This window comes from Agelaius tricolor, unplaced genomic scaffold, assembly GCF_023055355.1.
Source record: "Agelaius tricolor isolate 1412-34295 unplaced genomic scaffold, bAgeTri1.0.p SCAF_71, whole genome shotgun sequence".
In the NCBI taxonomy this organism is placed as follows: Eukaryota; Metazoa; Chordata; class Aves; order Passeriformes; family Icteridae; genus Agelaius; species Agelaius tricolor.
This window is the reverse complement of record NW_027269331.1, coordinates 1,382,258-1,398,265: the sequence shown is the minus strand read 5'-3', so window position 1 is coordinate 1,398,265 and position 16,008 is coordinate 1,382,258. Positions and strand designations below refer to the sequence as shown.

General features: G+C 41.5%; 1 protein-coding gene across 4 annotated transcripts in view; it reads right to left on the bottom strand.

Annotated features, from left to right (window-relative positions):
* FCHSD2 (FCH and double SH3 domains 2) overlaps positions 1-16,008 on the bottom strand; it is a 120,604-nt gene that overhangs the window by 26,604 nt on the left and 77,992 nt on the right. For 2 of the 4 annotated variants that reach the window (XM_071417892.1, XM_071417890.1), the window contains exons 9-11: positions 5,831-5,953; positions 1,670-1,765; positions 540-611 (exon numbers count right to left, since the gene is read on the bottom strand). In XM_071417892.1, the coding sequence (XP_071273993.1) occupies positions 540-611; positions 1,670-1,765; positions 5,831-5,953 (291 nt within the window). The remainder of the gene's footprint in view (positions 1-539; positions 612-1,669; positions 1,766-5,830; positions 5,954-16,008) is intronic. The other 2 variants (XM_071417893.1, XM_071417891.1) reach the window with 1 other exon arrangement.

The following is a 16,008-nucleotide window of genomic DNA, read 5'->3' as shown; positions in this document are numbered from 1 at the left end:
ACTAGGAGCACACGTGGACCCCGTGAGCCCACACAAGTGCCATGGCACAGAATCCTGGCATTCCTCACACTGGGGAGTTTACTGGGAGAGACTTCCAGCTCTCCTGGGGATGGCCCTCTGGAAAAAGAGCCAAATGAATCAGCAATGGGGCTGCATTTCAGCAGTGCACTCAGAGCCTGCAGCTCTCACACCTTTCCCTCTCACACAGGAGCAGCAACCAATTTCACACAGCACTGTCTTGAGCTGTGAAATTTTAATTCATGTCCCAGCAGATTAGAATATCAATTACAAACCCCCAAATTGATTAGAATATCAATTACAAAAGGAGAAGTGTGAAGCTGCCCCCCACTAATAACACCCTTAAATTGATTTTTCCTCCTTCAAGTCTCATTGTGAAAAAAGCTTTTTTTTTTTTTTTTACCTTTTCTGTGTTATATAGATAGGGATTGTGCATTCTGTTGCCACCTGTCCAGAGTGTAAATTCAGCATCCCACATGCACAGGGATAACACAGGGCTGACCAGAAACACCCCCAGGTACCTCTGCTATGGTCATTCTCATAGCACTGACAGGTGAGGGCTCAATCTCCACCAGCTGAACTGCATTAAAACTCTGGATGCAGGGAGTGCACAGGGATGAGAACATAGCAGCAAAGGTTAGAGAGGCAGAGCAAAGACACAGAAAGATTCTGCTCACTGTTACCAAGAACAACCTAAAATTTATCACAGAATATCCTGAGTTGGAAGGGACCCATCAGCATCCTCCTATCCTGCACAGACACCCCAACAATCCCACCCAAGAGCATTGTCCAAACATTTATTTATGGGAATAACTGACTCTTTCTGGAATAAAAATAAAAATCAGAGTTTGTCATAAGGGAAATACAAAGGAGAGCCAGTCAGAGATGTCAGGGTGACTGGGAAAGTCACCCTTATGCAGGTCTTGATCTGAATTACTTGAATGCAGATCAGGACTGCCTAAATCAGTTCAATAAAGAATTCAAGTCAGAAAAAGTTTATATGCCTCAAAGATCCAAACCTATTTTAAACAGCTGTTTCTTAAAATACCATCAGTAATGTCAATGGGACATCAAGAATCCACTTTAATCAAGGTGCTGTTTGGAAATGCACTTACATACTCTGATTCACCCACTTTTAATGTCATTAATGATTGCTTTGGAAGCAACACAGAAACCAAGATAAGATTCTTGCATATTATTTTGGAATGCAGTGTTTTAACAGTATTATTTTTAGTAACACTCTCTATATGTATCTCTAAGTATTCCTTGAGCAATTTAGGTGTACAGGGACACTTTCTTTGGCACAGCTGTAACCCAGTATTAGTGAATATTATGAGAATCTCACCAGCAGGATAAAAAGGCAAGAAAATTTAGTAGGAATTAGGTTGAAAGCAGTGAAACAGAGGACTGTTAGTCACAACCTGGAAGCCAAAAAAAGATTCTGCTCTTTTGTGGGTGATATAGAGCCTATTTGATGCTTTTTTTACCATCACCCACCTCCTGCAACCAGGCCACTCTCCCTTTCTTTCCCAAAAATACCAGCACGAGGTTAAACCAGACTGGGATACCAGTGATTCTCTTCCCCATTTAGAACAATCTGCTTTAAAACAGAGCAAGAGCAAGTGACTGCAGGGATTCACAGGGCTCTTACAGTGTCACTGTCACTGGGCTGGAACTGGAAAGGCTGAGGTTTGTGGAACACGGAGTTCTCCTGCAGGAACAGCTGGAGGTTGTAATCCCGCACCACCTGAGGAAAGAAAAAGGTTTATTTAGACTCCTTGTTTGGTGAACTGAAAAACAGCTGGAGAGCAAAACCTGCACAGTTTCCAACTGAGATTAAACCTGCAGCAGAAGTTTGGGTGCACCAGCAGGGAATTGAGGACCTGAGTTGTTCAGAGGCACTGGCAGGACACACAGGGGTAACAAGGACCTAAAATATCCCTGACATTTACCTACAAAATAGAGGAAAAACACCAACTACTGAATAGGTTGTCGCTGCCATAAATATTTTCCCCTCCTCTTATGGGTAATTTCCTGTGCACTGCTCTTTCTTGAGATGAAAAGTCTTAATTTGGCAGAAATTATTAATTGTGGGAGCTGAAAAGACTTATTTGGAATAATGCATCCAAAATCAGTTACAAACTTCATCTCTCTTTATTAAATTGCTTTCAGAGAAAACTCTCCAAGCTTGCATTTTGCTGAAGCAAAACTCCTTCAGCTCCCAAATTTGTTTAATGATACGTTTCAGGCAGCATGACACAGATCCCTAAACAAACCTCTTATGTCACAATTTACACAGATTTACAAAGAAATACCCAGTGATTGCAAGATGAAAAAATAGGATCACTGGTTGAAGAACTCTTACAGAGCATTCACTGCCTCAATTGATGAAAATGCATCAAAATTATATCAATTTATTACCAAACTGGGGGTTTACATGTACAAAGGAGATAATAAAGATGGTATTTATTATCCAGAAATAGCAGCATTGTGCATGACCAAGAACTCTGTGCTGCGTGGACAATGGGAAATAAAACTTGTTCACTAATGCAGCAAAATGTTGATGCTTGTGTTGCTGAAATACTGAACTGTAAAAAATTAATCTCCAGTTAAAGAAAGTAAATAGTCCTCCAGGGCCAATAACACACTCATCTAAACCAGAAAAGTACATAATTACTGCTCCAATTTGAGCAGTTGAACATAAACACACTCAAATGGGGAGAAAACAGACAGGGATTTGCATCACGAATTCCCAGAAATAGAAATTCAGAAAATACTAAAGAAGGAAACATCTGCAGCTTCAGAGGATGCTCAGCACTGATCTGGCATCAAAATAATTTAATTTAAGCAGCTATTCCACTGAATTGTCCTTTAGATCCATGTGAACACTGACCATAGCACACAACCCTGGGCCATGCCAAATATGTGGAGCTATTTTAACTTCAATTAGGAAACCTCCCCCCAGAATGAAGTTACTGAGGATGCGAAAACCTCCACAGATATTTTTACGTGCTTTCCCCACAGAAATTTGACTCCCAAGCAAATCAGTTCAAAGCAGAAATCTCATTTTTCCAACATCACTCCTAGGAGATTTGCCCTCAAAGCCACAATAAGTGGTTAAAAATGAAAACAACTTTATCAGAACAGGAGGTCAGGGAGGATGTGCAAGCCCAGCACATGAAATCCTGCATTTGCACAAAATACTGGACACTTGATAAAAAAGATAATAAAAAGACTCCAAAGCAACACTGCATCCTTGGGATTAAGCTGCAACTTTTTCAAATAGATTTCCTGTTATTCAGTAATTAAATCCATGTTTTTACATGGTTTCTTTCTGAAGTCAATGTCAATTGACAGGTTACAACAGACCTGAAATCAAACATTGAATATACCCCATATGCAGAAACAAGGCACAGTTAGAGATGTGCATAAAGGAAATTATTTGCCCTCTTACCAGAAACCTCACAGAAATGTTACTCAAAACAGCAAATGGAATTTCAGAAAATATTCCAAAGAAAATCAGATTTTATTTTTTTTCCAAAAGAGAGGTGCAAGAAGTACAAGTCTTGAGTAAGGTGTCTTGAAAGGGAACCTAAATTGTATTTTGATAAAATCACAGCCCCAGAGTGGTTTGGGTGGGAAAGGACCTAGAAAATCATCTTATTCCACCCCTTCTCATGGGCATCAGGGACAGCTTCCACTGTCCCAGGCTGCTCCCAGCCCTGTCCAACCTGGCTGTGGGCACTCCCAGGGATCCAGGGGCAGCCACAGCTTCTCTGGGCACCCTGTGCCAGGGCCTGCCCACCCTCACAGGGAACAATTCCTTCCCAAAATCCCATCTGTCCCTGTCCCCTTTGGGGTCAGTGTTCCCATTCCAGTGTCAGAGGAATGACAATGGCCACCCTGACCCAGGAGTAATAAAATCTCCTAAGCTCCAACCAACAACGATAAAACTATGAAAAAACAGCATTTTATACACAAAATCTGTTTTTTAGCTGTTTCTCTCAATCTGCTTCACATGAGGTGACAGCCAGCCCTGCCCATCCAAGGAGCCATCCCTGGCACTTGTGTGAAGCAATTTGTGTCCTCCTAAAGCAAATACAATTTAATTCCATCCTGCAAACAGAAATGGAGTTCAGATGGAAGAGCAAAAATATTCCTCTATTCCTCCCAATGACCTGAAGTGTCTCTTTTAAGCAAAGCCTGCCAAGCTTGTACTGCAAACTAACAAAGAACAGGTGAAGCATTCAAAACCCCCAATAAATATTTAAAACCTTTGCTTTGATGACAGGTTTATTCTAAATTGCTACAAATTTATTACATGTTTAACAACTCAAGCTGCTTTTGAAAGACACGGATGGGTTTTGGTGGAGAGAAAATTGTTTTTTTCTGGGTTCTTTTTTTTTGGGGGGCTGATTACTGCAACCTGTTATGGAAAGAAAGGATAAGCAAAGCCTGTGGAAAAATCCACCAGTCAATATATTCAGAGAAAAGCACATTTCTTCAGCAAAGCAACACAAATTTGTCTTCTCCACATTCCTGAAGCACAAAGAGAGAAGCAAATGGAGTTGTAGAAACCAGTTGTAACAGCCCTGTTGAGACCTGCCAGCTGGATTTACACTTCTGTCCCTTCTCCAGGCATTGTGCCCATGGAATAAAACAAAAACACAGCTCACACACACAGCCTGACTTGGTGGTTGTTTAAAATCAGCCAGACCTGGAGCTCTCTGAAGCACCCCAACCTCAGCACACACAAATATCTGAGGAAAGGATTCCTGCTCCAAGGAAATGTTTGGATATGGCAGCTTAGAATTGGATCAAAGTCCCAACCAGCAGCTCTCTGAGCATTCTGAACACAAAGGATCTGATACAACAGTGAAAAATTAATTATGCAGACATTATACAGGAGCCTGTTTAGCTGCAAGATTCCAAGCCAGCATTTCTGGGGAAGGTATTTGAAGCAGACCTGAATAATACACCCCAAGGTAAATTATTGAAACTCCTTCTACAACTGAAGAGAAAATGGTGTTTTGATTATTTTTACAGTTGCTGCCAAGTAAATTCAAAGCTGAAGGTGAAGCCCATTTTCATGCCCTCCCTTTAGATCTCTGAAGGTGTGAGATCACTTGCTTGGAGGTAAATAAGGAATGTGTTAAATAAGCTTTTGCTCCAGATCTGTGTGAATGAGCTCTGTTTCTGGGTGGGTGGGTAAGGGAAACGTAAAAAGGAATATTATGACTGCACCAAAGCAGCTTTTTCTGAGCTCAATGGCAATTTTTTTTCCTTCTTTTAGCCCAGCAGATGAATTATTTAAGTATCAAAATCACCCTGGAAGCGATCACGCCTCTCTCAGTCTGGCAGCTCCACAAAGCAAACAAACCACGTCTACAACAGGGCTCTAATTTGTTTGCTGTGTTTGCCACTCTTAATTCCAGGGAGAAAACAACCTAATAGCTTGGATTTTGAGTTGACAGACAATTATTAAGGAATGATCCAAGCAGTTTCCTGGGGCTTTGCTCCAGATTACACCCTGCAGAACCCTCAGCTGCAATTTCCCCTCCCAAACGTGCAGAGTGAGGAGAGCAGAGCATCTCTGGATGCACAAATGCAGTCAGGGGAAGGCAGTCTGGGTGCTAGAGGAAAAATTCTCCCCAAGAAAACTGTCTGGTGCCTTTGAACTTAACACCACTCAGGAGTAACCAAAAATAACAATCTTTCAGTTCTGTCATGATTTTGGAAGCAAATCTCAGGCCTGGGGATTTGTCCATGCTGCAAGGATTCAGTTACAAAGCATCATTCAGTTCAAACTTACCCTGCTGGAAGTCTCCAGTAAAAACTGGAATGTGTTTTGTACAGCTTGGCATGTCTCTAGTTCAGTCCTGCTGAATGCCATTAAATAATCCTTAAGGTGATCATATATATTTCCATCAAGAGCCTGCACAAGGGAAAGAAATAAAAAAAAAAAAATCAGGAAAAGCAGGAAGTAACTCTGTATACAATTTATCAGTATTCACCAAGGGACTTGCAAGATGCTCACACCATTATTTTTTAGCAGATTTACACCTGTGAGGAGTGGACAGAAAGAGAAGTGCAAGAAATCTTGAGTAAGACTGTTCAAGTGAAAAGGAACTTAAAATGCATTTTGATACAATCACAGCCCCAGACTGGTTTGGGTGGGAAGGGACCAAGAAAATCCCTCACTCCTGGCAGGAGGAATGACAGTGCTGGGCTCCATTAGATGGCAGCACAAAGCACCACAACAACATCCCAGCATCTCCATCCAGCTGTTCCCAGGGGCAGAGCAGCTCTGGAGCAGGGAAAATGCTCAGGGAGATGTCACAGAGGGCAAGGAAAATACCCAGAACTGCCAGGCCACGGGTGCTGCCAACCAGAGTATTCCTCAGGGAGTGGTGCCAGGACACTCAACATCTGGAGGGACACATCCCCAGCTGTTTTGGGCACAGAGATACAAAACAAGGAACACAAATTTATCCCAAACATAGCAGTGACAGCGAAGTTCAAACCCCAAAGCTCTGTTGTGAGCAGAGCTGTAAAAACACATGATGTAAAACATCACACAGGGCAGGTTAAATGTTAGATATGACTGTATTAAATATGGCTTTGCAAGTGACGACAATGTCATTTAGATAGCTAACTCAGGATGTATTTTATATATATGTGATATAGATTTTTAGATAGGCCACATTTCACAGATATCCATTTAAACAGTGTATTCATGGAAATTCCATTCCATTCCAACACACTCAAGAATGTGCTTCTCTAGAAAATTGTATTTGATTATTTAAAACATTTTGCAAATTTGAGGGGGGGGGAAAGAGTTGAAATTGTGCAGAACTCAAGGAATGGTTTCTGGCCCTGAAAAATCAAGCCCAGTGTTTAAGGTGAGGTGAAGAGACACAAAAAATCAAACACAAATCCTGGAAGTGTTGGACAGAGCTTGGAGCAGCCTGGGATAGTGGAAGGTGTTCCTGCCCATCACAAGGGTGGAACTGGATGAGCTTTTAGGTCCCTTCCAACCCAAACCATTGCATGGTTTCATGAAATCCCTCAGAAGTCAGGAAGAACAAAAGAGATCTTCCTTCTGCTAAGTTTTCCCAGCAGCACACAGCCACCTTCAGTGAGGGATGCTTTGAGGACATAATCAAATTGTGGGACTGGAATTCTCACATCCAAATTCTGATATCCCAAATCCACACTACACACTTCATCCTGCCCCTTCCAAGTGTAAAGGAATTTTTAGCAGAGGCAGATTGTTTCCTCCAGCCTTACACATTAAACCTGCCTCAAACTTAGCAGTTCTGTGGCCATCAGGAAGCCATTATCCAACCAGTGGCAAACTGGGAATTCCTTCCAAGCCCCCTCACTGTAGCTGGTGCACTCAGGGGTTCATTCGGGCTGGGACTGAGGTGTCAGCAGCCAGGGCAGCTCCTGGAGGCCCTGCCCCAGGAAGGACTTCCCAGAATGGCTGGGAAAGAGCTATAGGATAACTGCTCCAGCCTCCTGCCAGTGGTGTCAGCTCCACCAAACACTGTTATGTAGAATTTTAAAAAATTCTTATTTTAAGAGTTATGTAATACCAGCTTAGAGCCAATTGAGGAAAACATGAGGAAATTCCCAGCAACAAATCCACAGAAAGCAGGCAGCCAAACACAGACACAGGTTCAGTTCTTGCCTGTGCTGCTGTGGGCACAGCTTTGCTGGGATTCACAGGATTTGAACATTCCCTGTGCTTTTAGCCCTGAAGGGACACACGAGTGCCAGAGTCACCACCCCATTCCAAGGGCACTCATTTCACATCCAGTACAGGCAGCCCCAGCAGCAGCTCAGCCCTGTGCTCACAGAGAATACAAATGATGGGCAAAATTGCCAAGACTGCCTGTGCTCTCCTTGGGGGACCACGGGGAGCCTGAAACTCCCCCAAAACAGAACTGTCAACTTTTATCTGTTCCTAAAGCTTTTCAGCTCAAACACCAGGGCTGGAGCGCAACTCTGCAAAGAAATGTAAAGAAATCATTTCAATTTGGCAAAGCAATTCTAAGTGCTCAGTTTGCAAAGCAGCTGTGACTCTTTTCATCCCACGATGCCATAAAAGAGAATTTCACAGTTCCATATCAAACCCAAATGTTGTTTTTATGTCAACCCCCACACGAAGGGCTCGTGTCATTACATTTCAGTCTTAAATGCTGAGCTCTGCCTTGGGTTTTGACAGTCTGGGTGCACTGCAGAGCCAGTGGAGAGAAGTTGGTACTTGTGTGTTGTGATTGATCCCTCTCCAAGATAGATGGCTAAAATAGGTCAGCTGAAAGGCAGGATGCCAAGGGCCTATTGCTCTTCAGTGACCGTAAATAGTGCCCCCACAATTAGCTCACACAGACATGTCAGGCACACACAGCCCAGCCCCACACGTGTTCATTCCCTCCAATTATCATCCACACTGCACTGGGCATTAATTCATGTCCAGCTGCAGCCTGCACTTCAAGGAACAGTAAAGAAAAAAAAACAAAAACAGGGAGAAATATCAGAAATATCAACTTCATTATTTCCCCCCTCCTCCTGCAATGACCACAGCTCTGCTGAGATGGCAGAAACCCCCACAGTGTGATATAAAAAATAAAGATATTTAAGAAAGGACATCAGAGCAAAGTGTGGCAAAACATCAGGGAGCACATGGGTCTGTCAGCATGTGAGAACTGCATTACAGCCTGGCTCCTTTCATTAATTAAAAGCAGTTTCAATATGATGAAGTTCTTAAATACTGATGAGAGCTGCCAGAATTGAAGTTCACTGCAATACCACACAGGCAAGGCTGAGAAAGCAGCCTCAACACAGGCTAAAAAGCACAGAAAAGGTGACATCCCATCAGCCACAGCATCAGAGAGCTGGCTGGTTCCAGACTTGCAATAATAATGGATTTATCCTTTCTATAAAATGGTAATTATTACATCGAGCTGGATGTGTTCATATTAAAACAAAAGACTTGACTTGCTGAACTGTAGGATCTAAATTAACATTCACGTGGGGTTTTATCAGCTGAATCTCATTCACTTACAAACACTCTGACCCAAACCACTGAACATCACAGGTTTTGAAAGGAAAAGTCTTTTCAAAATTTCTCATCACACAACTTGGAGGGGAAACTGGGGAAAAAAAAAGAAAATCAAAAAACCCAACACCCATTATTCCTCTACAATGGCTTTTGTTCTCTTTCTGACTCTCCAGAGAGCACTAAATCACTTACTGTATTACAATCCCACTGAAAAACCTGTCTTTTTGTCAACTTCAAAAGGAAATCAAGGGTATTTTTTTAAAAAAACAAATCTGGCATCAAACCCAAGATAATACGAAGTTAAGTAGCACAAAATTACAATTTCCAAGGATAGAAAAAAGTCACTGTTTTTTCAGAAATCATTTCTTTACAGCAGAATTGCCATACTAAAAGTACAAAACTACTTCCCCTGTGTCCAAGCTTGAGAAGCTAAAAGCTGGAATTAGGGCTGAGAAGAGTTGAAGCTGTTAATAAACACAATGGACACACAACCAAATTAAAGCCCATTTTTAGAAGAAATCCTGTACATTAACTCAAACCAATAAAATTATATACAGAGGGAATGGGACTAGAACACTGTTCTGATTTCAACATCCAAGTTTCATGTACAACTTTGAGAGTTTTTCCCAGAAACAAAACTTCAGTCCCAGTTCAGATCATTTTCAGGAGAGTTTTTTTGTTTCAAGAGATGATACTAAACATTTTGGGAATTTAGCTTTAATCATTCTACATTCTATGAAAATTCTCTCAAAAGCAAATATGTAAATGACAGTATTTTAGCTATTATTAGGACATTTGGTTGCCTTTGGGAGGTTGTTACTTGTTTAAAATAACATACAATGTAGAACAGACCCTGTGTAGAATTTTCATCTTCATTTATGTGACTGACTTTGGTCTCTTCACTAAAACATTTACAGGTCTCAGCCACACTCCACTTAAGAATTACCATTTCAGTTTCTTGGAGAAGACAGAGAACAAGCTGAACTACTCTGTATTTTTTATTTTAAAAGCAAACAGAAATTAAAAATGGAAACTCTGCCCAACACAATGCAGAGCAGAGTTGTGTGAAGCCACCAAGGTGAGTTTTCCCTGTTGTCCCATTTATTTCTGAAATACTCCTGGTATTCTGTTCATGTTTGTCTTGCACAGAAACTCCTCAAATCTGTGCTGAAGCTCTGGGTAATAATTTTACACTTTAAATTCAGGTGTTCAAACTAAACCTCTCATTTAACCACCAGGCACCAAAACCAGTGCTAGGCTAAAAACCCTCAATTACAGGCACACTTGTGAAGCCATGTGGGTTTCACTGACTAATTCACACCAGTCTCATCTGAATCACCACTGCTAGAAACAATTTTGGTATTTGCAAACATACATTTATGTTTTTATGCATTTTAAACTCCCTCACCCCACGCTTGTGACGAGAACCATCATCCTCAAACTAGGGGTGGAATGGGATTATCTTTAAGGTTCCTTGCAACTCAAACCACCCTATGGCTCTGTGAGATTAATTTTTCATTTCAAAACACCCATTCCTCCCTGAGATGATGCCACCCAGCAGTTTTTGAGGGCTGATTTTGCCACCGAAATCCTTGGCAAAGGCTCCTCGAGCTGCCACCGCTGGGCCGGAAACAATAGAATTGATGTGGAAGGCAAGGAATTTCCTCACATGGGTGGAGGGAACAGCACAAAATTAGAGCTGACCCTCCCCTGTCTGGGCTGCAGCCTGAAAACAGAAAGATAAGGGGAAGAAATGAGCTGAACAAAAATCATTGTGTCTGTGGAGTGGTAACTTCTCTGTGGAGTCAATGGGGTTGCATCCTGGTAATGTGAGTTGCTTTCCTGTTCAGCCCCCAAATCAAAAGGGAGATCTGTATCATAGATTCCACTCTCTATTTTATATTTATATTAAAATAATTTTGTATGTGACTATAATTATATTAAAAATGAAAATTAAATTCCTTTACCACCCTACTCTCATTTGCATTAAACCCCCTGTTTTATCTATCCCTGATCTGCTTTGCTTTGAAAACCACTTGGAATCCATTAAGAACCGGGACTTGAGTTCTCACCCTTTATTTTCTGTAATATTACTCAAAACTTTTCCTTACTTGAAATTAAAAGCCCAACAATCTGAATTGCAGAACAAACATGCTGAGTGAAGCTTTTTGAGTGCTTGTGCTTGAAACTCCTGCCTCCAATCCACTAAATAAACAGAGCAATCTCATGGATGGCACAGTCTGAGAATTTTCAGCTGAATGATTGTGGTAAATGACACTCCACTGAGGGTTTTAATTTTTATGTGTCACAAAAGATAAAATTAATATTAAAAGGAAAGGTTGGAGTACGGACAATAGTAATTGGTCAACAGGTATTCTTAGAATTAAGAAATAACTTAAAATTAAGTTGGAATTAAGGCATCAACTTCAATGTTTTCTAGGGTGAGACAAGAAGTCTCTGTATTTGAGCCCAAACAGAGCAACAAATCTCCTTTTATCTGACAGTGAAGGATAAAGCATTTTAAAAACTCATCTGAAACTCAGAACAAAGTCAAGAGCCCAGATCAGCTGGATTTGCCACACTCAGCAGTATTCAGAGCCGTGAAATGGAACAGCACTTCCCAAGGACGGGAGGAGAAGGAGGAAGGAAGGTCACAGAACCCATCATTTCTGGGTAACAGCTCCATTCCACAATCATTTTCCTTTAAAAATGCTGATTCCTGGCATCAATTTCTCCTAATACACAAGAAAAACTGCTAATTTTTCCTTTTTAACTCTTCCATCTCTGCAGCATTTGTCTCTGCTGAAATTCCTTCCTCTCCATCAAGATCCCCTCCCAGTGCAGAAGTAAATCAGGGCTGTGTTTGTCAACAATACACAACATTTATGTCTGAATTCCCAACAAGGCCCTGCTCAAAGCCCTAGCAGCGGCTTTGAACAACCTGCCTGGAGCTACTGGAGCTGCTCATTCCCAGACATCCTGCAGGAATAACTGCACCCTGTCAATGCCCATCAAGGATTTTAGGGCTGCAGCCTGACTTCCAAATGACAGGAAGCTGCTGCCCAGCCTGCCCTTTGCAGGCTCCCTCTTGGGGAAAAATCCTGGTTTTCTGCTGAGCTGTGCAAGTAGAGAAAGCTGCTAAGGAAAGCTGAGGGCAAACCCCAACTCTCTTCCCTGGATCAAGAATGAGTGCTGGACTTGCTCAGCCTGCAGGGAGAGCAACTAAATTTTAGTTCAGTAAAATCAGGACTTCAGTTTAACAGAAATTGCATCCAAAGCAATGCAGGGATAATCTAAGGCTGTAAAATTATCTGTACCTCAGGATAATCTTACACAGCCAAAGGCTGTATTGATAAGTCTGCCTTAGTGAGGTCCAGATGCAACTCACTCCTGAAGTATCACTACCTAGCTCTGCCTGGAAATATCTGAAATCCAGTGCCTGGAGCACTGCATCCAAATCCAGAGTCTTTAGCACAGGAAAGACATGGAGCTGTTATAGCAGGCCCAGAGGATGCCAGCAGGTCTGAGTGAAGAACGGTTTAAGAGACTCCACAAAAAGATCCTCTCTGGCTTCTGCTCCCTTGTTGAACTTCCACAGAAAGCGATTTAAAGGAATTTTGATAACTGTGTCACTGTCCTGTTGCTGTCAGGCTAATTAATTTCTCTTGTTTCTTTCTGTTTTCCCCAAATCCACATCCTGCATGACCACATGCTATCCTGGAGTGCATTTGCTCAACAAGGGAGCACAAGATACTCCAGCTGAAGAGCAGAGATACATGATAACCTGGGAATAAAACCAGCAGACCAAGAGGTAGGAAGATAATATGATGACAGGAATAGAAAGTGCCTCTTTAACTCAACAAGGTTTGATGAAACTCAGAGTTCCCTCTTCTCCCACACCCTGCAGGAGCTCTCACCACGCAGACAGGGGAACAATGGACACTGGAAGACCACAAGAGCCCCAAGTTCCTTTCAGCTGGGTGCCCATGAACACACTCTGCACTTTCCCTTACCCCAGAGCTTTGTGTTTTCTGCTGTCAGGAGTTTGGGGCTTGTTTGCAAGTTCTTTGTTTGCTCTCATTAGTCACTTGATGATTGTTCTGCACATCATTTTGTTCCTTTACAATCTCGCCAGGGTCATTGTTTTTACTGACAAAACCTTTGTTGTTGGGAGCTGCAGCCTCCTCTGAGCACACAAAAATATGGAACAGCCACCAACAGATGCCTGTCACCCTCCCCCAGTGCTGGAAAAACGTCCCTTTAGAATAAGAATAAACAAAATTATTGATAAGAACAAGATTTGCCTCCAACTATCTCATGGCAGTGCCCTGCAGTTGTCACATTTCAGGATGAGGGTCTGGTAGGTGAACACAGGCATGGAAGGAAATGCCCTTTATAATTCCTTTAATTGCCACAAGGCTGACAGCAGTGAGAGTTACCTGGTGAAAGCAGCACTAAATTAACACTCCAGGGTTAAAGGAGAACTCCACTGAAATCAGTGAGAACACCCTGACGTGAGACTGCCATAAGCATGGAAAAGCAGATCTTCAAATTCTACCATGTAAGGCTTAAAAAACTCTGGAAGATAAAAACAGGTTCTAGGAATATCTAGGAATACATTCCCCAACAGTATCTCCCAAGACATCTTGGACCTAGTTTGCTTTTTCTTGCACAGCCCTGGAATAAATCCCAGGGGAATTCCACTTTTGACAGGATGAATTTTTAATAAACTGCATCTTTGCTTTTGTACTTCCTCATTCTTGGAGGAAAAAAAAAAAGTTCTGGCTCAAATCCAACATTTAGAAGACAACTTTGTGGCAGAGCTGTCACCGTGATGAAATCTTTGCATCTGGAGAGTACAGAGTGCTCTACACTGTTCATGCCAGTAATAATTGGCTTCCTTCATGTGGAAAAATGTGCATTTCAATCCTTCAGCACTTTGACACCATTTCTGCTCTTCAAGGATTCCTCTGCTGACCACAAGACCATCGTCATCATCACAAAATGTCTGAGGAACAGCAGAGGGGTGTGTGCTCTGTCTGGAAGTTTTAGTTCTTCTTACCCAAAAATAAATTATTTCGCTGCTCAGATCAACAAATATTTTGATATTTCAACATGATTTGGAAAGTAAGGTAAAGAAATGCACTTGGCTTGGGAACAAGCCAGAGCTGATTATTTTTACCTCCTACAAAACCAAATCTCACACAGAGAACCAGCCCTGGGAATTCTTCCTTACAGAATTCCAGATTTACCAGGAGGTCTCCATAGGAACTCTCATGCTACAGGAGAATCATCCCTGACTCAGACACAAGCTTGGATAAATCCAAATCTTTTCTATATTACAACAACACAAGCTAAGGGAGAGAAACCTTAAACTGACACAGATGTGCACATGAAAATTTCACAACAAATGCACATAATGCACATGTGCATTTCACAACAAATCCCAATGCTTCTTAATAAATATTTTCCTTAAAATATTTTCATTAAGCTATTTTCTTAGTATGTTCTTAAAAAAAATTAAGAAACAAGCATTTTCTTAAAAATACTCCCCTGGAAGATAAAATGTATTAAAAAGGAGTTAAAAAAAAAATTCCGATATTGAGCATAAACATTCCTCAGGAGCTTGTGTTAATTCTTTTGCACTCTTACAAGTCTTTTTAACCACCTATTTTGCTGGGTTTAGGTTTTAATTCAGCTGATTTAATCTCTGTATTACCATTTTCATTTACTTCTTCAGATAAATCTCTTCAACAAAACCTTTTCTGCCCCAGCACAGGCTGTTGTTCCCAACTGTTCCTTGGATTTATCACTTCCATCTGCTTTTTCTCTATGTGGGTTTCAAGTCACCTGCATTCAGTGAACAGGCCATTCAAAAACTGCTCACAGAGCAGGTTCAGGGATGGAAAGGTCCCAGTATTAAAAATTCCAATAATTTAATATATTCCCAAGCCTTTCAGGTTCTTATCATGCCAAAGAGATTTCACCTGCAGCTTGATGTGGCCCTGCAAATGTAAAACTGCTCTCTCTCACATAGAACATGAGTGGTCTTGTCAGGATATTCAGAATATTCAGGCATTTTCCAACTCAAAATACAAATTCAATTAAATTTTTTGCTAATAAATGAGACAATTCAGCAATATGAAAAGGGCAGAGTGTATCTCACACAGGGAACCCCCCCTTCCTAAACAGGCACCCTACAAAAGGATCACTCTGCCAGTCACACTAAAATGCAAGAACCAAACCCAACAAAACTATTTCTAGGAATTTCTATAATCCGCACAAATGTGCTCTTATAAGGAAAATGGCCCAGAGTCACAGCACTGTGATTATTTGCAGTAATTATGGAATCACAGAACAATGACAGCATTTATGTCCCACAATAAAGGAAAAAACATGATGGGGGTAATGCCAAAGGTATGGCAGCTGCAGTGCAGCAGGAAGATTAATCCTGGGTTCCCAAACCCCACTTGGGAATTCTGGGTGCCAATTATGCTTTATTACTTCTAGGAGTCCATTCTCAATTATCTCCAGGGGAATCGCACTAACAATTTATGCCTGCACTCCTTGTAAGCACCAGTGGGTGAGGACAAAGATAATTTGAGCCTGAAGTCCATAATTAAAAATATTGTGGAAGGTTTTTCCCTTTCACGAACAGATTCCCCCCACCCCCCATCCCAAAGCCTGGCACAGAATCCCCATTCCAAGCAGTACTCCTGAACAAGGATTGATGGAATCATCAGTTCTGCCATATTCTCCAAAAGCTGAGAGGATTTTCTAATCTTCTACTGTTTGACAGGACAGTGATGGGTAACAAAAATCAACCAAAAAATGAACAAAAATGGGATCTAGTTCTGTTAAATCTTTTAATTAAATCACTTCGGAAGTGTGGCCTGATTGGGAATACCTAAATATACTTTGGT